The sequence below is a fragment of the Ochotona curzoniae genome, unplaced genomic scaffold (assembly GCF_017591425.1).
Source record: "Ochotona curzoniae isolate NIBS_2020 unplaced genomic scaffold, NIBS_Ocur_1.0 contig_1, whole genome shotgun sequence".
NCBI classification, from domain to species: Eukaryota; Metazoa; Chordata; class Mammalia; order Lagomorpha; family Ochotonidae; genus Ochotona; species Ochotona curzoniae.
In genome coordinates, this window is record NW_024464918.1 from 12,349,201 (window position 1) to 12,372,899 (window position 23,699).

Consider the following 23,699-nt stretch of genomic DNA (forward strand, 5'->3'; position numbering starts at 1 on the left):
GGGCTGCCGAGATTAGAACCAGTGCCCATATGGGATCCTGGTGCATTCAAGGTGAGGACTTCAGCCGCTAGGTCACCATGCTGGGCCCCAAGGAGGCCACATTTAATTAGGACTCTTGATTTGCAAATAAGGGAAAGGGTTATACCTTACTAAGACAAAATAGAAGTATTGCCCGAGGAGGCTGGGAAGGGAAGAGTTGGGCAGCATACAGTGTGACTCAGAGAAGCAAGGGAAATCTCAAGACACAAGATCCTAGAAACTTGAGCAGACTGGAGAAGGGCTGGCAGAAGCCCTTACTCCGTGGTATCACTTTCCTCTTCCTGCCTTGGATCACTCAGCTCCAGCCAAAGTCCAGCAGTGGGGGAGTCTGCACGGCAGGGCACTGTGGCTCACATTCTTCATCACAATTCTGAACTACAGAGGAAATAAAATCTCCCAAAGGGAAATCAAAAAGGAATTGTGCAAGAAGAATGGGATGGCAGGTGGGCAGGCCGAATACTGTGATAGGCAACAAATGATTGCCTAAGATCCCTCAGACCTTGACTTAACCATGTTGATGGATCAATCTGATGCTCTTTTGTGAAGAATCGCATAAAATAAGCTTGAGAAAGTAAAAACTTGACATAATTCCATGAAAAAATGGTCTTTTCTAGCTACCGGAATTATTTTAGATTGATTCTTCCATCTTAGCCTGAGCAGTCGCCCTGGCAGGTGGCAGGTTGGCTGTATGCGAGGCACACGCATGTCAGCAAGGAGTACCTCGACCCCAGCAAGTTAACACCCACTGGCCTTTGGCCCGTAGTCTTTTGCTTTGAAAGGTAACCGCTGTTGACACACCTGAGCTAGACTAAGAACTTGCTTTATCACTGCCATGATTGATTTGTGTCAACATCCCCCTTCTTCTGCCTGATTGTCTCTCACTGAATCCCATGTTCATATAGCATAGCTGTTCAATAAACGTTTGAGTGCATGAATAGATGAAAGACTCTAGTAGCCCAATCTGGGATCTTGGCTATCACGGCCAAAGCATGTCCATTAGATGACGTGTATTCCCACAAGGAAAATTAAGACAGTACCTGACACTTTCCCTAATTGCATGAGTCAGTTTTTTACAGCTTTGTATAGCAGTCTATTACAGTTTTGTATCTTGCCTTGCAGTAACTACATTGCTAATATAACCCTAGCCAATACTCATTTTACTACAACAAACTTTTACAGTATGCTCGTTCAAACAGGTGTTACAGGAGCTTCCTCAGGAATCTGACAGCTCTCTAGATAATGAATACCTGCAGACATAGAAGTGTTAAATGGAGGCATAAACAGTGTTGAGTGGAAGCTCATAAAAAACCAGCAGTAGCGCCCAACACAATGGCCTAATGGCTAAAGTCCTTGCCTTGAACATGCCAGGATCCCATATGGACACTGGTTCTAATCCCGGCAGACCCACTTCCCATCCAGCTCCCTGCTTGTGTCCTGGGAAAGCAGTTGAGGCCGGCCCAAAGGCTTAGGATCCTGCACCCATGTGGGAGACCCAGAAGAGCTCCTGGCTCCTAGCTTCGGCTCGGCGCAGTATCAGCCGTTGCAGTCCCTTGAGGAGTGAATCATCAGACGGAAGATATTTTTCTCTATCTCTCCTCTCTGTAGATCTGACTTTGCAATAAAAATAAGATAAATCATTTAAAAAAAAAAAGCAGTAAAGTCTTACTGGCAAAATGACGCATAGAGATTGAAGTGGACTTCATGGAGGAGGTGGCAAATAAAGAAATCCTTCTTAAATCTTTAAAAAGAAAAAAAGTAGATAAAATCCTCAAAAGAATGTTGCCCAGGCATGTAAGTGCCTTAGCTTTTACTCCTATTCTTTGTAGAGACCCTGCTTTAAAATGGAACTATGGTTGGAAGAAATGACATGCCATTGTTCAGGATCTAAGCACTTCCCTTTGGAGAGCTGTCTCGAGCCACCTCTCTCAGATGGAGCCATCCATGATGAAAGCGTGTCTTCCTGTGTGGCACTTGGGAAATCATGACTCTCTCTAAGACTTCATTCTTTCATCTAAACAATAGAGATAATGACAATGCCTACTCAATAGCTACTGTGAGAATTAATGCAGATGACACATGTACAATCACTGGCTTGGGACCCAATCAACATCCAGTGGGTGCTGTGGCAATAATATTAAATAGCAGGAGGGGGAGGAAGACGAATAAAGGCAGTGGGTGCTGGTGATTGGTGTCCAGTGACATCAGTTTCAAACCTGGCTCTTTTACTTACCCATCACAAGGTGCTTGTTTTACGGCAGTGTCCAGTGGCACATGTGTCCAGACCCCTTAAGGTTACTGTGGGAACTTGACGGCAGATGCTTTGCCCATACTAAGTGCTCTGGATAAGCTGAGCTGACAGAAGTCTGCAAAGATGCATGATCTCCTGTGGCATGAACTTCTCTCTCCCTTTTCCCTGATGGCTCCGCAGGCCTCTTTGCGATGAGTGAGACCTCTATCACAAGGCAGTACCTTAGATAGAAGGTTGGATCCAGAAGAAAAATTCAGTTCGGTGAGCTTCGACTGTTGGCTAAGACAAGAAGAGAGTGATGAAGGGAGTTTTAACCTGTCTCAGAAAGGAATCAGAAACTTCTGAAATGAGATTGAAAAAAAGGGACCCCAGGCAGATTTGTATGGGTTGGTAATTCCGTTGACCTTGGTCTATCCCAGCAGCTTGCCCTGAGTGAGTGACAGCAAGCAGGGCTTGAGTGGTCATCTTTGGAGACAGGCAGACCCCCATGTCCCTCTCTGGAGCCCATCTGGGTCAAGGAGTGGGAGAGGAACCTAGAGGGAGATAGTTGGAAGGCCAAGGTCACCTCTTCAAGAGTCAGACAGAGGACATGTAACTGGTATCCAGGAAAGGGTTGTTTCAGGAGGCAGGTTGCTGACCCAGAGAGGCAAATGTCACCACAGCTGCCATCCACAGGGTGTGAGCAGTCAGCCAGACAAGAGGGCCTCGGAGTCACTGTGGAAGAAGGATCGTTAGCTCCAGTGAAGGTCTTAAACCTTCCCACTGCCACTGGTGTATCTGAAATGAGTTTGGATCTAGAAAGCCAGCCATGAGCCGAGTCACGGCCCAGGAGCAAAGCACATGGCTTCATCAGAGGTCTGAAAGCAGCTGACAAATTACGGTGTGATTTGTCATCATTTCAGAACCCGGCAAGTGTTTGTCCCTAGAAGAATCGATATCTAGAGCGAGAAAGGCTGTATTTTTAGAAACTCCTGGATGGGTAATTTATTTCAAGTGAGGCAAGAATTTATTTATGTTGGCACTCCCACACATGAGATGGGCAATGTATTTACACGAAGCCAGAAGATGCTATCATTTCTTCAAATCAGTGTGCCCCTATGAGCAGCTGTACCTGGGAGCTCGCAGTGATGAATTCCCTCTCTATGCTGAAAGCTCTGCACGGGAACCATTCCCAGCCCCACCTGCAGCATCTCCACCTTCTGTTTGCATAGCAGGTCACACATCTCGCAACGTGTCCACTTGGACTGTGTCTTCTGAAGCACTCCTGAGATGGGCAGAGCAGGTAGAGTTAGGCTCATCCTTCAAGTGAAGAAACTGTTGAACATAGTATTAGTCAAGGAGGAATAAGGTTAGAAGCCAGGTTTTCCTCCTACCCTGTAGTTATGTTTTATCCTTGACTTACTGTAAGAGCTTATACAGTTGCAGAAACTTTTAAAAAAAATAGAGCCAAGACGTATTTAAAATATATTTGTAATATATAAGATATATTTGTAAAATATAGTTGTCAATGTACTTGAAATGTCCATGAAGATGCAGTTAAAGTATAAGTTCATTGGATTGCGAACAAATGAAATCTACATGTAACTTTATAGGAACACGCATTTTGGTGAACTTTTTCAAGTGACCTTGAGTTGCGCTGTCAGGATGTTTCTGACTATGCAGGGTGCTACGCAAGTAAAGAAGAGAACCTGCAGTCAGCCTGGGGTTCAGATCCAAGCCCACCCTGCCACTCTGGGTCACAGATTTCCCCTCACCAAAATGTATATTAAGTACCTACTTTGTTGAATAACTGTGTACCACAAAAGAATATGTATAAAGTTATTACAATGTTGGGCAGAAAGTAGAGTCCAATAAGTGCTGTTTATTTTATTAGGCGCTGTTTTTTGTAGCATATTTACAACAGGAAAACAAAGTGAAAAATGTGAATATTCAATAGTTAAATGATTAGTTGAAGTGTGGTACATTCATGCAATTGGTTTTTGTGCAGGTATTAAAGCAGCAGGAAATTTAGCAGTATGTAAAAATGCTCAAGATGGAACTGGGTGCTGTGGCACAGTGGGTTAAGCTTCTACTTGGGATAGCTCCATCCATATCAGAGTGCCAGTTTGAGAGTCTGGGGACTCCACATCTGATGCCTCTCCTTGATAAGGTGTTGAGGAAGGCAGAAGATGATGGCCCAAGCGCTTGAGCCCCTGTCACCCACTGGGGGTTCTGGAGTTCTGGGCTTCTGCCTTCCACCTGACTTAGTCTGGCAGTTGTGGTCAAATGGAAAGCATCTCTCCCACTTACCATCACTCTGCCTTTCAAATAGATCTGTAAAAGTTCAAGATCTAGGAGACCCAAAATCTTATCTTGGAAAAAGTATGAACATATATGTGTGTGATCATATAAATATGTGTGTGGTTATACGTGATTGTAAACCCTGAAGATGTACACGGAGGCCTGTTAGCTGTGGCTGTCTGTTGTGACTTTCATCCTTATCGCCTCAGGTTTTATTTTGGCGGGGGAGGGGCAACTGTTTGTGCACTATACACCATGCTAACCACTGACCACATATAGCTAGCTACTTAGCTTCAAATTAAGAAAGATTAAGTTGCCTTCAAAAGCCCGTTCCCCTGGCAATGAGTAGAAGCAAGGAAACCCAGGGGATAGAGGCAGACTGGGTGATGGGCGCCAAGCACAGTTGGTGTTCCGCAGTGCAGTGCGGGCTGACTGTGGTGTGTGTGCACTAGCTCATTAGATAGTCAATTGAGAACTTCAGGAACTCAGAGGCACCAATCATAAACCCCAAGGAGATGGAAATTCTAACCGCCTTGAAGTGATGAACACACATTATGTACATAAATTGAAATATCACATTGTACTCTATTAATATGTATAATTACCATGTGTCTTAACTAATACATAAACTTGTAAAATGAATAAAAGATGAAAATCATTTCCTCAGCCTGCCCCATTTCAGATACTCAGCAGCCACGAGTAGTCCTTAGTCACTTACATGTTGCACAGCCCTGCCTTGGCACGCTGCCCTGTTGGACAGTGCTGGGCTGGAGCCCTGCAGGAGAAGGGTGGGCAGCACGCAGCCTCCTCTGCCATCTCCAGTTTTCCATTTGCATCTACTTTCTCCTCCTCCCTGAGGCTTTCCCTCTTGTCTTGTGATACAGTTATCACAGGAGGTGACAAAGCGGAGGTTACCTCATTATCGCTGCAATGCTTCTAGGCCTCATCAGTTCCTTCCTTGATCCTATTATGATCAGATCCCTCTGACTTAATAAACTCATGGAGTCCTCTCTCTCTCTCTCTCTGTCTCTCACAGGAGGCACAGTTCGAGCCGGAACATTTCCACAACACGATCGTGTGTGAGAAGCCCAACAACCACCTCAACAAATTTAAGGGCTACATGTAAGTCTGCAGTGGCCCTGTGCCGCTGGGAAGTACCTCCTCTAGGGTTGGAAAAAAACTGTCTGGAAATGACTGAGCAACATGCAGAAGGTCCTGTGGGAGTTTATTTTTATCATATAAAAAAGGACTAGGGACAGCCAACTTGGGCTTTTTATTTTCCTCAGTTAGTCATCTGTCAGGGGTGAGATCTGTCAGGAATTAAACTCACTAGTGCCTTTTATAGAACTTTGGGAAAAGAACATCAAAAAGCAAGATCATGCCCTGATTCAGGGGAAGCAAATGTGGTTTGATTAAGATAGTATTTCCTAAACGTATCTGTGTGTTATTGTGTTGTGTGTTGTATGTGTTGTGTGTGGTGTGTTGTTTGTGTTGAATGTGTGCTGTGTGTGTTGAGTGTATGGTGTGTGTTGTATGTGCTGTGTGTGCTGTGTTGTATGTGTTGAGTTGTAATGTGTGTGTTGAGTGTATGCTGTATGTCGTATGTGGTGTGTGTGTGCTGTGTACGGGTGTTATGTGTGTGTGTTGGTAAGAACAGAGGGCCTTAGGAGTCAGACTTGGATTTGAATTGGAGTTATTCTAATTACCATCTGTGTGAGCTTGGGTAAGTTATGAAACTCTCTGGGCCTTGTTTTGCACAGCTTTGAATTAAAGACTTGCTCCCTCATAAAATTTTTCTAAGAATTTAGCTGTTTTTTTTGATAAGCAAAAGCCGTTGGCACAGCAACAGGAAAAGTCAGTTAATAATGCCTGCTCCTGATACAATGTTTGTGAATTTCACTCCTCACTTGTGGTTTACCCTAAAAACATGAATATAATTCTGCTTTCATGTCGGATTTTTGGTGTTCTTGCAAAAGTGAGAGCAGTGGTAACAGGCATATGAGCCCAACGCTGCAAAAACATTTAGACTCTCCCCAGCACATCTGTACTCTTCACCATCACCTAAGGGAGGAAATACTAGGGTCCCTGGTTTTCAGATAAGAAATGGGATCATCTGTCCTGAAAACAGAACTTACCCAAAATCAAACAGCAGGGACAAAATAAAGCCAGGATTCCTAAATGTCAATCTTTTTAAAAATTATATGCATATATTTGAAAGGCAGGATTGGAGGGAGGAAGGGAGGGAGGGAGAGAGGAAGGGAAGGAGGGAGGGAGTCACACACACACACACACACACACACACACACACACACGCGCGCGCACGCAATGAGAATCTTCCATCTGCTAGTCTAATCTCCAAATGACTGCATTGTCTGGAGCTGGCTCAGTCCAAAGCCAGGAGCCAGTAACTTCTGTGACTCCCATGGAGGTTCAGGGGCCCAAAATCTTGGGCCATCTGCTGCTGCTTTCCCAGACTCATGAATTAACAAGGAACTGGGTCAGAAGTGGAGCAGCTAGGACTTGAACCGGCATCCACATAGGATGTTGGAACTACTGGCAATGCCTTTATCTGTACTGCCCACTCAATGTAGGTATGTTGACACCAGCAACAGCGTTTTCTGTTGCTGCACATTACAGAGCTCAGCTGGGCCGTGCCACCTGTTCTGCCAGCAGGGCCTGGAGTGAGGCTCCACAAGAGCCATGGAGAATGTCATGAAGACAAATTCAGAAAAGCGAAAAGTAAAACAATACAGGAGAAGCAGTAGCTCTTAAAGGCAAATTATTTTCAAAATGCAAAGGAAAAGCAGCTGCGGACAGACAGAAAAGAACAAGAGAGAAAAGGGACTTTGTGGCAGGCATCTGGTCAGGGAAAGCTTGCCACTTCTTCTGGGCCAGAACCAGGTATCTGAGCCAGACATTGCTGTAAGAGGCTGGCTCCATGACCAGCCTGAACATGCCGCTTTTCAACAGAAGGGTCCCTGCACAGTTGCTACAGTCTTATCCAGGGAGCATTGGCAATGTCACCTGGGGAGAGGAGTGCCGCCAGCATCTCTGGAGATGCCAGGGCCTCTGAGCACTCACCATTCTCCAGCACCACAGAGGCTTTTCCAGCCCCAAATGGTGCCAAGATGGAGAAGAGCTTCTCCAGGGTCAGACCTTGCAAGCGAGAGCACTAAGTGAGTCAGGGACTAGGAGATGGCTCAACCTCTTCTATCCATTAGCAGACAGACTTGAAGGCAGAGAGAAGTAGAGGTCTCTATTGCGTATTACGACCTCTGAGCAGCCTAGAAACAATCCTTAAACTGCAAGCTACTAACAGGGACACTTGACGGATGTGTTAGCCCAATAACTTGACCCTCACCATCCCCTTCTTGACAAAGGCGAGAGTGCAATGGTGGATCTTAAATTTCAGTCATTCTTACATTACCTTTTATGATCTTCATAATATCCCCTGAAAGCAGCCAGGATGTGGAAAGTGCAGCCAAAGCTGTCTGGGTAAATGAGGGTGGACAGTTCCCTCCTAATGAGTCAGCCAATGAACTTGAAGCACTTGCAGACAAAGAAGACTGCATTTCCAGTTACCCTCCCTTTTCTGAAAAAGAAGGTGGTGAAGGTCGGCTCGCCACTTCCAAGGTTGTATGACATCAACCAGGGCCGCTAACCACCCGTCTCTGTCATTCTTCCTCCCCAGGGAGTACCCTGACAAAACCAGGACTGGCTTTGGCAGTGAGTGTCTTCTGCTTCGAGGCTGCACCATCAGAAACACCGAAGTGGCTGTTGGCATTGTCATCTACACAGGTCATTGTCCCCCCAACCACGGTGTCCTTTGTCCTGACTTTGCCCTTTCCTCCCTGTGTTATGGCCTCCTGCCCACCTGTTTCAGACAGTGGGGACTTGCCAGAGTGCAAAGGGGTGGAGTCCTGTGACTTACCATGTCTTATCCATACAACAGGGGCTACAGACCCCAGTCACCCACTCAGGCCTCAGCTGTGTAAGGAGACGCCGAGTGCAGCTCACGCCTCTGAGCGAGATGGGAGAGGGAATCAACACACCCCGTGGTGTTGAGATACCCACCCAGGCCAGCTAAGAAATGTCCCCTTAACCAGGAGACTAGCCTAACCCAGCAGCTTCACCTTGTGTCCCTCGTTTGTACAACAGGAAGAGTATTTGTAACTGTCTCATGGAGAATTTTTGAGGCTCTAATAGGATGACACAGGGAAGGCACCAAGCACCATCTATAGTAGAGTGGGTTTTGATGGTTCTAGTAGATGTTTTGGCAACTGTGCTTTTATTATCTCGAGTCACTTAAATCTCCTACTGTAAAGACCTGTTTTCACTTTCTGCTTTGATCCTGCGCCCCACAATGTAAAATAGATAGCAACAACTTGCTCGCAACAGGAGCCGAAATCTTGTAGGGCAGCTTGGTGGCTGCGGTACCCTTGGTGCCTAATGCCTGGCCCTTGAGAGGGTCTCAGTCACACCTGTTGACCCTAGGGTCAGTGAAGGCATCTTGCACACAGTCTCTGGGTGTTTAGACCTTCACTGCAAGACTGCAGGACAGGTTTCCTACTAGTCTGCCGTTCACTGCAACACTTAAGGAATTCGGCAGGAGGTGTTAGTTGATTTGGGTCCAAGTAGAACTACACTTTTTATGGACACATAAGAAACGCTTAAATATCAAGCTGCCCTAAGATTCACTTTTTAGGGTCATCAAAGAAAAAGCAAGTCTTTCAATAATAATGTCACCATCTAGCCACTTTTCCCTAATTAGGAGGAGGGAATTGTGTCTATCAGGTGATTCCTTTCCCAGGTCTTGAGCAATGGAATTCAAAGCCATCTGGCTGTTTAGTAACAGAACTCTGTGGAAATGGGCTCACCAAAAGAAAAAAAATCACCCACATATATTTAAAGTTTTGCCTCTGTGTCCAAGTAAGTTGAAAACCCTGAGTAAGCTCCGGGAGCGACATAGGAGGAGACAGATGTGGAGAACGTGTTCATGGTGGTCCTGAATAGACCAGCTCCCTGAAGAAAAGGCGGCATGCGTTTTCCATTGTGCATGTTCCTGACCAGGCTGGTTAAATGGTTAATGCCAAGGGCACTAATAATTCATGCCTTACAGGGTGATAAAGTGAAAGTATCAGTGAGGAGAATTTAGAATAACGTAGCTTTCCCAAAACAGAACAGTGGACAAAAATGATGCTAGTGATGGTAAGGCTGTTACCCAGGGCCAGAGTTCTCAGCCTGCCTGAGCCTGTTTGCCTCTGGCAGGGCTGCACTGAAGGGTGTTTAGCAGCATCTTTGGTCTCTACCTAGTAGAGACAGTTTTCCACACCTTTGGGATAGCCAACGCTTCTCAAGAGATCGCTAAGTGAACCCTGACGAGTAAACATTTCTCTTGGTTTAAAGTTAACCTCTCTCTAATGATACTACCTACCGGTGGTCACAAAGGATGTCCTCCAAGCCCAAGGCCTGCAAAGAACCAGTAGAACTTCCCAAAAGGAAGAAATCCAACATGGGCATCTGTCCTTCTCACAGCAAGCATTTATTGAGCTGCTGTTACATACCAGGGACTAAGGTAGCTGGCAAACGTTGACTTACTCCCCTGCACCCCAACACACACGCAACCATGGTATTCCCATTTTTACCAATAAATAATTAAGGAATAAAGGGATTCATTTTTCCAAGGTTGCATTTTTCTTGAAATCAGTTCTCTGTGATCCAAGGTCCAGCAGCAGCAATGAACTGTCTGGTTGTACGGCCCATTTTCTAACCACTTATACTTCTTCCTGTTGAACTCAACTGTTATCCCAAGAGCAGAAGAACCGCAGATGGCAAATAGCCAGTGGCTGAAGGGCTGGAACCAGGACCACTTAGTAGGGGGTTTGGGGGACTTCGAGGGCAGCAGAAAGTCTGCAGCTCCATCAGTTAGTTGGCCTGTGCTCGCCGTGCTGCCCCAAGCCCCGTCCACTGCGCAAACTTGAGTCTGATTGAACATGCCTGGAGTTTGTTCCCTCCCACTGTTTTGTTGCTACTTTAAATCCACAAGGCAAATAACTAATCAGCATTAAAGCCATTTGCTGCTGGAGCTGATACATCGGTTTTCTTTACTTTCGTAGGGGAAATGTGTGACTGGCATTTTTTTAATGGGGCTGTGCAACATGACAATTAAAATGCAGAAGTCCCGGAGTAGAGCCAGTGCCTGAGGACAGAAGTCTCTGACTGACTGCTAGTACTCAGCCCCGGCTTCCTGCTGCAGGGCTGAGGGTCGTTTATCCTCTCTGTTGGTGTAGGTCTCTTGCAAACTCTAGTCTGCAGTTTTCTCAACTGGGAGAAGTGGGTAGTGAGAAGAGACTGATAGTTTTCAAACTTTGAGCAACCTTTGGTCCCTTCTATGGTTGCAGAGGCAGCATCAACATGTTAGGCACAGCTGATGAAATAAAGATGGAAGCTACTGACCCATGCACTTTCCTACCACAGGGCCTTTGCACCTATTACTCGCACAGCCTAAATCTCTCTTCTTTCTCCCTTCAGGATTCTGAAACGTTCCTTCCTCTGTGGCCTTTCACTGGCCATACTCCCTGACTCTACATCTTATCTACCTTAGCTGGTCTATCTATTTTCTGGCCTGTGAGACTTACTGATAACTAGACCTATTCATTTCCTGTGCACCCTCAGCAGAGTGGAAACTCTCTGCCTTCCCATTATCTACCACTAGCCCATAATGGCCAGAAAAATGCATTTGTACAAATGGGAAAGGGATGGTCCTTCCTCTAGCCCACTGCCTTTAATGAGGTAGAAATGTGTCCTGATGAACCGACACCTCTGTAGGAGCTACACAATGAGGGGTGCCTCCTGTGCCAGGCAGCACTGTTGGTGGGGTACTCAGCGAAGACCTGCTGACAAATCCCATCAGACCACGTGAGCTGCTCCCACAGCCCTCCCGAGACAGCTTCAGCGTAGAGCGTAAAGCCTCATTTTCATCCTCAGCTCCAGTGAGAAGAGCCAAGGCTGTGGCCCAGGACCTCGGGGCCTGATTTTCTCCTTTCCTCTTCCAAGGCCACGAGACGAAAGCCCTGCTGAACAACAGCGGCCCCCGGTACAAGCGCAGCAAGATTGAGCGGCGTATAAACGTAGACATCTTCTTTTGCATCGGCCTTCTCTTCCTCATGTGCCTCATCGGAGCTGTCGGTATGGAATGTTCTGGAAAGAACAACAGAGTGATCTTCTATTGGGTGGAGGGCAAATGCTGTTCTTACCTTGGGTGTCAGTTTCCTTACCTACAAAATAGGGCTGTCCTGCCAACTTGAGTGAGATACCATTGGAATGAAAAGATAAGTGAAGTCCTCCCCAAAGTGACATGTACTGTTTAAACATCATGAATATCATCTACAATATGTTATTTTTTTCCAAAAGGAAAATACTCCCTGAACCCTAAAACTTTCTCAGTGGGAGAGAAGTACAAGATGAACGAGCCGCAGGACTGCTGTTCATAGTCTAGCAAGAAGGAGTCAAACCTATAAGTAGAATCAGTACCACAGTGGCCCCCAGGAGAGGGACTGCACGCACATATTGTCTTAGCTCCCTACCGCTACTATTTAGGGTCAAGCCCATATTTGGGATCAAAGCAACACAAACTTTTTCTGTGTAGTTCTGCAGGTTTCCACATGCAAAGTCACTTTCCCTGGGGTTCAAACCAAGGTTTTAGCAGGTCTGGCTGCTTCTAGAGGCTTGTAGGAGAGGTGCTAATCCTCTTCAGCCTCTAGTGGATGCCTACATTCCTTGGCTTGTGGCCTCTTTCTCCATCTTCCAACCACAACACTCCAATCTCTGCTCATATTTCCTTATCCTTGTCTGCAACTGTCTCCTCCTCTCCCTTTGTTTGGTTTAAAAAAAAAAAAAAGAGGCATACACACAGACAGCCCTGCTGTTTTTGTCACTGATGCAGGACATTTTCCGCATCTCAAGACCCATGACCTCATCACCCCTGCAAAGTTCCTTTTTCCATATATGATGCGTTTTCAAGGGCCTTGATCTAGTGTGTGTCTCAGGTAGGAATTGGGCTATTCAACAGCACTAGTGTCACAGGACATCAGGGAGGGAATTCTTTCTTGAAGAAGTAGCTGCTTCCCATAGGCAGTGTGCATTTTCCAGGGGAACAAGGTAACAGAAGCAGATGTAGAGGCAGGAAGAGGCAAGGCATGTTTAGCTCCAGACAAACTTGTGAAGTGGGAAGGATGACCATTTTATGCAGGGGCATGACTGGCTGTGTGATGTGCCAAAAGCAGAGTCCAGAATGAAGACTTTGGCAGAACTGAGCGTCCAATGAGTCATGCACTTGCTGAGTGTGACTTCCCATGGAAGGCAAAGACGGGTGGTGTCTGGAGCCATCTGAGAGAGGTGCCCTTGCTGGAGCCCTTACCCCGCCTCCTCTGGTGGCTTCACGCCTAGGAGGGCTATTGAAATACTAAGAGAGACAGCCAGACACAAGGAGGATGCTGCTGTGACTGCTAACCACAAGCAACAGCAGGGTTTGCTCTGCCTTGCTTCGAAAGCAGAAGCATATTGTCCTGAAAAGAGTGTGCAGAAGTGAACACATTCCTGGGATTGAGAGAGGCTCCATGTGCTGAAGGTAATGACAGGTAGCCTTGGGGTGGTGGCCTGCAGTGTTCAAATGTGAGGATGCCTGGGGAGGCAGGAAGGGGGCAACTTAGCGAAACAGGCACCCTACCGCACCCCCTGCAGCACCCCAGCCAGGGGCCTGCCTTCCTGCCCTCAGAGAGGCTGCAGGAGCTGTCTTCTTGGCCTTGGAGCTGTCGTCTTGACTTGGAGCAGCTTTTTTCAGGGTTTGCTGGAGCCAAGAGGATATTTGAGATCTTGACACTGGATCTTCAGAGAAAGGAAGTAAATGATTAAAAGGCAACAGAAAGATAAGGTGTGATGGGGCAAGGTCAGCTTGGCAGATTCCCCAGAATAATGAAAAAAGAAAGTTAATGGAAAGGGAAAGAATTCTATTATGCCTGAGTGCAACAACTCATAAACCCCCCGGAACTTTGAGTGCCTAAGGAAAAGTGCAGCGTGGGGCACACGAAAGTTCCTGAATGAGCATCTCAGTGCTTGACCACGGGTTTACTGTACTTTCAGGAAGCTGATGTTTCTTCTTTGCCCAAAATGCTCTCTCCTGGTCTTCATGCGCACCCAGCATCTGCCAGATCCTTCTCCTCTATGGAGGTTTCCCTGGCTTTTTTCCTGTACCCTCATCTTGCTCCTCTGCAGGCCACTGGCTCTTAGTATAAGGATGCGTGTTTGGGCCTTTGTCATTTACTCCCTCCCTTGACCTTCAAATACTCTCATGACTATAAGTTTCCCTCCTCCTGCCACATACATTTGGCCCAACCTCCAGGGTGTAGAAGAGCCATTGGGCAGGGATGTGTTCCTTGTGCCTGATAATTGCTTTAGTTCCTACGTGGCAACTGAGAACATTCTATCCATTGGGTTATGTTAGTCTCATGATAATCCCTTAGGGAAGATACTTTCCCTAAGTAACAGGTGGGGATACCAAAAGTCAGTGAGCTCTAGAGCAGGTACTAGCTACACTTCACCTCACAGTGTGTTCAGTTAGTGCTGGTATTACCCCTATGCACATGAGAAGACAGAGCCAGGGCTGCATCAAGTGCTGCGCACTCTCATGGCCTTCTGGGGTCTGGCACAGCACTGCTCATGCGCTGTGTGATGTGCCCCTGTGTGTTCAGCTCCTCAACTTGGCAAGGAGCTCCTCAAAGATGAGAATGAAGACTGACTCCTTGAATTAACAAGTGTTCCAAAAATGCAGGGACAAGTGGATCAACACAAGATGGGAGACTACAGGTCAGGAAGAATGGAGATTGGGAAATGGATCTGTTGAGATTCCCCAATAATTTACTTTCTGCTGCTGCTTGAAAGAATGCAGGCCTCTTTCTCTTTCCAAACCCTGGGTGCTAGGCCTGTGCAACGACATAAGCAATCCCCTTGCTAATTTATGGTAAAACATACAGAGTGACTTTCAAGGGGTTGCAATGTAGGGTGCATGAAGGACCACTTTAGAACTAAACAGTTATGCCCTGTAGAATACAGATGGGCCCCTCCAAAGCCCAGCATTTCTAGGAATGGGTCCAGGGCAGTGTAATGGACCAGTTGTAGGACTGATTGCAAATTCCTCCTTCTCCCCGGCTTTGCCTCCTCTTAGGTTACAGTCTCTGGAATGAAACCTTTGAAGAACATCCTCCCTTTGATGTGCCAGATGCCAATGGCAGCTTCCTGTCCCCAGCCCTGGGGGGCTTCTACATGTTCCTCACCATGATCATCCTGCTCCAGGTAGGAAGGTCTTGCTAGCCAGAGGCCAGGAAGACCTATTGGTACCATCTTTAGAATTTAGGAAAATAGAATCAGTGCTGGCCTCAGCAAAAAACTCCCTGGACCAAGAGGAGGAAGAAATGACCATGGCTTTCCTGTAGTTTTCTATAAAGATTTTTTCCCCGTTGGAAAGCCAGACTTTACAAAGAAAAGGAGAGACGGAGAGAAAGATCTTCCAACTGCTGATTCATACCCCAAAATGGCCACCAAGTGACAAAGATGAGCCAATCCTACCTGAAGCCAGGAGGCTGGAGCTTCTTCCAGATCTCCCACACTTGTGCAGGTCCCAAGGCATTGGACCATCCTCTGCTGCTTTCCCAGGCCATAAGTAGGGAGCTGGATAGGTATTAGAGCAGCCAGGATACAAACCAACACCCATATGGAATCCCAGCACTTATGGGGAGAGGAATAACCAATTGAGTCATTGCACCAAGCCCCCTCCTGTAGATTTTTAAGAGGATTTGTGTTGTGGGTAATGTCAGACCCAGCCTTGTCTGGTGGAGGGGACCTTGCCCGTCAGATAATGAGTAGAGCAAAATACTTATCAGCTTTCTGATTTGAACCTAAGGTTACGGCAATAACAGGTGTGTCTACCCCTTTGCCAGGGTTACAGCAGGTAAAGCAACAATGAGCAAAGATAAAAAAAAAAGTAGTACAGAGTTGCTGTGAACACTCAAATCGCAAACAATACTAAAGAAACCACACACAGGTTGATGTTTTTGCACTTGATAGAGATAGACGAGAACAGAATGGGCCATGTAGGGAAGGAAAAAGCAAGTAAAGAACACCTACTGAAAGTGAGGCAGTGATGGACAAAAAGATGATTTAAAGAAAAAGAGAAAAGCAGACCCGGCGCAGTGGTGTAGTGGTTAAGGTCCTCGCCTTGCATGCCCGGGATCCCATATGGGCACCGGTTCTAATCCCAGTAGCCCCACTTCTCATCCAGCTCCCTGCCTGTGGCCCGGGAAAGCAGTCGAGAACGGCCCAAAGCTTTGGGACCCTGCACCTGAATGGGAGACCCGGAAGAGGGTCCTGGCTTCGGATCGGCATAGCATTGGCTGTTGCGCTCACTTGGGGAGTGAGTCATCGGACGGAAGATCTTCCTCTCTACCTCTCTTCTTTGTATATCAGCCTTTCCAATAAAAAAAAAATAAAATAAATCTTTAAAAAAAAAAAGCAAACTTGATACTCTGTAGCAAAATGCAGTCAGTCAAAGGATGTAAGAAATTGGAGTTTTGCTTTGGTAAAACTCCATTTGCATTGAATTTTTGGTAGTTCTTGAGGCAGTTTTATTGTGCTTTTATTAGTAAAACATTTTCAGTGACTCATTCATCCAACATAGTATTTCTTTCAGAATGTGAACCTTGGCTTCCTGACCACACAAAGTAATGTGCAAGTCCTTCCATGGGCCAACCAGGCCCAAGGTGATCTGGGCGTTGACCTTCTCTGTGATTTGGGCTGTTCCCTGTTTGTCCCATATTCGCTCACATACAAGGTCCTGCTCCCTGTTATTCCGTAAGCAACGGAGCTTCTTCCCTACTTCCCCCACCTCAGCCTGGCCTTTCCCTCTGTCTCCCTTGACAATCTCATACCACACATGTCTCTGCTCAAAGGTCAGGCTTTCTATGATTGCCTCCCTGCTATCTCACTCCACCCTCTTCACTTGTTTCGTTCTTGTTCCTAAGACTTATCACCTTTTGATAAATATTTGCTTGTTGTTAACTGTTACTGGAATGTAAGTTCTTCAAAATCGGAGGATATTGCTGATTTTTTTTTCCTTCGAAGTTCATTTATGGTACTTAGACGATAGATGTGAGGGAGCTTCAAAAAGTTCATGAGAAAGTGAAATTAACAGATAATGTAAGTCTTCCACAAATTTCCTGAAACTGCTTCACCTTAAGGATGGACTGGAAAATAAGTAACGATGGGTCCTAGTGAGGGTGGGTGGTAGCCCTCGGCAGGAACAGAGATCTCAGGGTACTCTGGTGCTGAACCTCTATCACTTGCTTCCAGCACATTCACTAAACAGCCACTAAACAGCCAGTATGTCAGATATCTTGTATCTGACATTCCCAGTTGAAGAAGTCTTACCTCCTTTTCAGGTTCCTCGAAGAATTCCAAGGGAGACATGAAATCACTGATGTTTGTTTTCCCTGAGAAAGGGCATCCTATGAGCTACCCTCTGCTTGGCAGTGAATGCATTTGCTGTCCCATGGTGAGGAAACCACTTGTCTCTGCACTGCTCTTCTCTCAGGTGCTGATCCCCATCTCGTTGTATGTATCCATTGAGCTGGTCAAGATTGGGCAAGTGTTCTTCCTACATAATGACCTTGACCTGTGCGATGAAGAAGCAGATTGGCCCATTCAGTGCCGAGCCCTCAACATCACAGAGGACCTGGGCCAGATCCAGTATATCTTCTCTGATAAGACGGGGACCCTGACGGAGAATAAGATGGTGTTCCGGCGTTGCTCCATCATGGGCAACGAGTACTGTCACCAAGAAAACGGTAAGAAGATACCCAAGAACCTCTAGCCTCTTCTTAAAGGGAAAGACCAGGCTGCCCACAGAAACCGTGGGGCATTTTGGCAGCTTGTAGCTTGCCAAATGGTCTTTCATTTAATAGATCAGTAGTACACTTACTACCTCTAATCTTTCATTTGGTAGTCCTCCAGTTGATTTTCGCCTGGTACCATTTACAGCACAGGACCTTCAACTGTCAAGGATGGATAAAGGAAATAGTCCCATTGTATGCCAGTCAAGGATTAATTTCTCAAATGACTTACTCTCCCTAACATGTGAGCATTGGTATAGATCTGCACTTACATGAAGTGCACAAGTGAGCTGATGAGACACATCCAGAAATGTCTTCCCTGCTAACTAAATTTTCCCTGGTACAAACTTTTGATTTAGGAGGTGGAGCTCTAAGTTGCCTGGGTTGTTATGTAATATGGAATGAAGGTGGCCTGTAGAGCTGATCCAGTTCCCTCAGCTACCCCTCATGTACACACACACACACACACATACTTAAAAAAAAAACTTTCCAAGAAAACAACATTCTTTCCAGTGTGAGGAATGGAGAAAGGAAGAGCTGTGATAAGCAGCTCCATCACTCCTTGCCATGGTGATTATTTATGTGGGAGCTTTTTAATAATAGTAACAGCCACCATTACTTAGGGTAAGCTAGCCATTGTAATACGTTGTATTGTTAAGTCTTTAAAAACTATCTTTCAGGTTAGTTACTTTTTGAAATCTTCTAACTGAAGCAATAGAAATACAGGCTAAGTCAATGCTCGGTTGTATAACCAGCAAGCAGCAGAGCCAATAATGGAACCTATGGCATTTCATGGTATTCCTCTTTCTCCAACCTTGCTAGCCTAATGAGAAGTTTTTCAGAGCAGTGTGTGATTTTTCTATGTTTCCACTCCCAGCCCTAAATTTTAGGCTATCCCCAAGTAGGGCCCAACCCAGGGGTGGCTGGTACAATAACAAGTTTCCTTTCTTGCAGCCAAACGACTGGAGACTCCGAAAGAGCTGGACTCAGACAGTGAGGAATGGGCGCAGTACAACTGCCTGCGTCTCCCAGCCAGGTGTGCCCAGGGTCCAGCAACAGTGAGAAGTCAAGGAGGTTCACGGCCGCTGAGGAGGAGCCAGAGCGCACGGGTACCCATCCAGGGCCACTTCCGGCAAAAGTCCGTGGGGAGCTGCGAAACTTCACAACCTCCTGTAGCCTTCAGCAGCTCCATAGTAAGTTGCTACCTTTTTGCTTCTGAATTTCAAGTGACGTAGGGTAAGGGAAAAAATGAAGGAGAACTTTGGAATGTGAAACAGAAGAGCTTTTAGAAAGGCTAGTATGTAAACCCTACAGAGCTCTCAAAATGGCAACCTGTAGACTTAGCTGAAGTGTGCAAATGTCTTTTGTTAACGTATGTAATTCTTGTTATCTTGAAATGCTCAGTATTTAGAAATCAGAACATTTTGTAGGACCATACACATTTCTCTTTTTGAAAATATAGCTGGGCAAATTGTCCATGTTGAGCTGGCATCTCCCTATAGCAGAAATGGGCTTCGCTGAAGGAATCAACTCCCCCAAGGCTGGGCATGCATTCACAGTCCCCTGTGTCACAGCCCCTCCCTGTCTGAGCTGAGAGGCGGCAGCATGCTCATTATGCATGTTTTTCCAATTAGATACTTCAAAGGAACTAGAAATATTTGTTATACTCATGTTTCTATAAAGTTAAAAAAAAAAACAAGATAAGCCTGCAAGGCTTCTGTGTTTGAAGAAAAAGAATAAAATATACTTTTCAATGGAAATCAAAAATAATTCTTAAATGGTTAGGAAGCAGAAAACACCGGTCAAAATTGCCCAGCCTACTTCATTCCCTTAAGTCAGCTAACTGGTCCCACAGGTATGTGTGTTGGCAGCTTGGATCCATGGCTTTCTGCATATGGTCCCTGTTGGTCTGGTGCATGACAGCAGCCAGCAGTAAACTGCCAGGGAGGACAGAGAGCTCCTCCCCCAAGATTGCACAGCCTTCCTCGGTGAAGGCCTGAACTGGGCCTTCTGACGCCTGTCCTGTTCTTTATGCCTGTACTTTATCCAGAGAACATACAAACAGATCATCTGGAATCTGGAATCTACCACTCTTGCAGAAAAGAACAAAGAGGTTCCAGCTCTCTTTTGTCTTGTCTTTCTTCTGTTCTTTATTTTTTAAGGCTGAGAAAGAGAGGCAAACAGATGTCTCATCCACTGGTTCAACTCCCAAATGCCCACAATAATCAGGCCTGGGGCAACCCCAAGTCAGGAGCTGAGAACTCAGTCCTCTTGATCTGGCTGCAGGTGGGTGGCAGGCACCTGTATAACTGAGTCATCGCCTTGTGCCTCACAGGGCACATGTTAGCAGGAAACTACAACCAGAAGTGGAGCTAGGCACAGAGATACTCCAAACTTGGAGTCCATTTCCTCTCAGGCTTCTGTTCCCCCACTGCCCTGAATAAGCACATATAACTACATGTACTGGACATATTCTGCACTGTCAGTGTGTGTTAATAGTAGATTCGGGATTTTTTTTTCACCTGATATCAAAAGCATTTTCATTTGCTATCTGGTGTTCATAAGCTAGGACCATGTTTTCTGATTGAGTTGTTACTCATCTACCTTTGGGGGAGCAGGAAGTTCATGTGTTAAGTTGTTGTCATGCTCAGTAGTACATTAGCTAGGCTAAAAGTAGAACAGTGTGTAAGGACACAGGATGCTGGATCCTCATCAACATCCATGAGAAACCATCCATAGATGCCTTTGGGAAGAAGTGGAGTGGTTTCCTTTTGTAGTTTTCCAAGTGATGTAACAGCAGGACACATATGTGATCAAATCTTCCTCTAATTTAATCCTGCTCCTTAATGGAAGGGCCTCCCCTAGCTCTTTATTTAAATACTTTTATGATAAAATTCAATAGATTGTCCTAGGTATTAGAGTCTATGTGTCTTTTGGCACCTTCCAGTTCTAAATACTGTGAACATCCCACGTGCCTGAAAATCTCTCTCCCAGAACACCAGGAAGAGAGAAAAGGAGGCTAACCTCTGTGGCTCTCAACTGGGGCATACTCATCACCCCCCCCCCTTGTCCTTGCTCAGTCTGGCCAACCTTAATGGCCCAGAAAAACTGCAGCCCCGAGCCAGGCCATGTGACTTCTCCACAGTGTCTCTGACTGGTTATCAGTGGGAAGGACACGCACACACCTGGAGCTGTCTCTAGATTTTGGACTCTGCTGAACCCAAGCTGGCAGTTGCAATGGCAAGTTTTCACTGAATCCACCCTGGAGCAATAAGGAAATTGACACTGTGTGGGCAGGTGGAGATGATGACGTGTTCTCTTTATGAGCAGTGTATTGCTGTATAATCAGGTCACTTAAAAAAAAAGTGTGGGGTTAATGGGATAAAGGTATGCTTGGAGAGTTGTCTGGGAGGGCACTGCGCTGAGATTCAGGAAATGCAGGTTCAGGTTGTAATTCTGCCACTGGCTTACTTGGAAGTCTTGAAGAAGTCATTAAACCTTTCGTGTTTCCTGACCATTCTCACTAGGGTGTCCTACAAGTCAAACTCCAAATTTGTGTTGAACCACTGAGATTCCTTCCAGTGAAGTATTAGCATAGTTCTGGTCTCAGGTTCCCTGTGTATCCGCTCTGTGACCATAGTCAGCCTCCTGAGCTGGGCACCCAAAATCCCCATCATCCAGATGAGGGTGATGGTTGCAGCCTGGGGGTTATTTGGAGGACTGACTGCTTTAAGCCTCATGTCTTAGACATCGATAAAGAGTGGAGATTTTGAATGATCTTGGTAAAGGGAAGCTGTTCTCCCTGGGCTAATGATCCATATCTAATATTGTAAGAGGAAGTAGGGAGTTATCATACACTACAGCGGCTGAACTCTTTGCTAAGATTTTGGTATAGTTGCTCAAGGCAGGAAAAAGGGTACAGAACCTTTGTTTCTGATGATTCTTGTAAGTGGCCAATATTGAAATCCACTCTACACAGACCATCGTCCCGCCGCAGTTGAGTCTATAATTCATGTAAACAGTCACCTTCCACAGCTTTGGAGGTGTTGGCAGAAGGCGGGGGCAGTGGAGAGATGTGTATTCCTTTAAAAGATTCTCATTCAAACCATAAAATATCTCCGGCTGGGGTCACTTCGTTGATTCAGTGCCCAGAGAGCTTCTGAGGGAGTCCCAGGTTGGTTTGTCATGCCCAGCATGTTTGGCAGGCCCTCTGAACTTGCCCTTCTTCCTTCCACCTGCCCACACTCCTCCCTCCACCTGCTGATTTGGCACCTGGACTGGGCTGATAATCTATACAACTGCCTGTTGACTACCTTCACCTTGTGTACTTGGTCAGCGCTTGTTCCCGAACTACACTCCCCACCTCACCAAGGATGCCAGATGGAATCATAACATTGCACCACAATTTAAAGAAGCTAGTTGTCAATTTCTTTGGAATAGGAAAGCAAAAATTTAACAAGAATCACAGTGTCAACAACAAGGAAGCATCAGTCATGACCACTTAATTGCTATAAAAGCTGTGGTTTTAAGGTGTGGATAATATACTTGCAAAAAGGATGGGGAGCTGAGCCAAAGTATAATAGTCCTGGCAGATGGAAAATGAAGTTTCTTTTTTCTCTCATGGTCTGTAAGCAGCCAAGATTCCAGAAGAGAGTCTTTGTTCAAAAGTGCCACTTGGACAGCGGTTCCCAGAACCAGCAGACCAAAGAATATCTTGCTAATCATAAAATTTGCATTGGGGCAGCTCGATCTCTGCAAACTGTATCATCACTCCTCTCTGCAGCATGCCTTTCCCTCCTCCAGAGAGACTGCTTAGAGAGGAAGGGACTTTCACTGGCCCTTGGCCTCCCTTCCCTGACCTTGGCGTGCTTTTCTTACTCTGGGAGAGATTTATGCAGCACTTTGTCACTCCAGACTGGTCGGTCAGCGCACATACACACACTCCCACTGGAGGGTTAGGTACGAGTCCTGATATAAGCAGCCAAATAGACAAAATCCTTCTGGAGATGAAGTGATTCCACAAGCCTGGAGCAGATACGGCTTGTCTCAACTGTGCTTCCCTTGGTCCCATGGCTCCTGTTCACCAGAGGTGGCAGCATCTGGAAGACAAGACACCCTTCTGACTTGGTCAGTGAGTGGATTTTTTTTCCCTTGGGCTTATGTCTTGGTTAGGGAAATTTTTGCCCTAATGATCTATGTGTTTCTATTCATGTGTAGATTTGCTAGCACTGAGTTTTCCTAGGTCTTTATCCAAACCAAACATCATCAAAACCACTTCAGCCAAAGCAAAAACATCAGTGCCCTGAACAAAACTGTAGCCTCCATCTCCCCAACCAGGAAAGGCTGCTTCCTGGTAATACTGCAACTATAGGGTTAGGCCTCTAATAGGGACCAAAGGGGAAGTGATGGAAGGCAGGGGTGTATCCTTTCTTTGGTCCTCAACACTCCAGAGCTGTTGTGACAGAAATTTCCTGTGCATCCTTCCCAAAAGAGTTTTACCCGTATGTTAGCATGCAAATGTGTCACATCCATTAATACACCCTTTACCCAGATGAAAGCCTACATATACAATTTTGAACTTCATTTTTTTTAACTTAATGAGTGTCAGGGAATATTATCTGTAGATGAACAAGAGCCGCCTCCTCCTTTTTAGTGACTGTTTGAATGCCATGTGGGTTGGTTGAGCTATCATCTGTCAATACAAGAATGTCATTTTCTCTGCAGTTTTGACTGTGAGAGCATGGTTACTAAGTTGGTGAGAATAGTGTGTGCATTTTTAATTTTGATTGATTCATCTCAAGAGGTTGAGTAGCTGTAAATTGAAGAATCTGTTTCCTTGCAGGGTCAGTGTTTGTGTTTCTTTAGAGTAGTGTTTCATTTGTTTAGTTGGTGAATAACATTTACTCTCACATATACTGTGCTAGACTCTCAAAATATACATCTAATTGGGATTGCATTTTTGGGGAGCTTATAACCCCATGGAAGAACACAAAGGAAACCAATGACTGTACGGCAGAGCTCTGTGCTGGAAATGTGGGTGCAAATGTCTAGTAAGATTCCAGAAGACATGCAGCTACATTGCACTGGGTGACAAGTGGACTTCCTAGAAGAGTCAGTGTCTGAGTCATTTTCAAAAACATGACAGGTTAAGCAGAGGCATAAGAAGAGCATCCAGTGGGGAAGCACAGCAT

At 45.8% G+C, this 23,699-nt stretch overlaps 1 protein-coding gene across 1 annotated transcript in view; it reads left to right on the plus strand.

Annotated features, from left to right (window-relative positions):
- ATP10B (ATPase phospholipid transporting 10B (putative)) overlaps nucleotides 1–23,699 on the plus strand; it is a 102,731-nt gene that overhangs the window by 36,380 nt on the left and 42,652 nt on the right. The window contains exons 4-9 of the mRNA XM_040985302.1: nucleotides 5,604–5,689; nucleotides 8,259–8,365; nucleotides 11,624–11,755; nucleotides 14,790–14,917; nucleotides 17,211–17,463; nucleotides 18,463–18,701. Of these exons, the coding sequence (XP_040841236.1) occupies nucleotides 5,604–5,689; nucleotides 8,259–8,365; nucleotides 11,624–11,755; nucleotides 14,790–14,917; nucleotides 17,211–17,463; nucleotides 18,463–18,701 (945 nt within the window). The remainder of the gene's footprint in view (nucleotides 1–5,603; nucleotides 5,690–8,258; nucleotides 8,366–11,623; nucleotides 11,756–14,789; nucleotides 14,918–17,210; nucleotides 17,464–18,462; nucleotides 18,702–23,699) is intronic.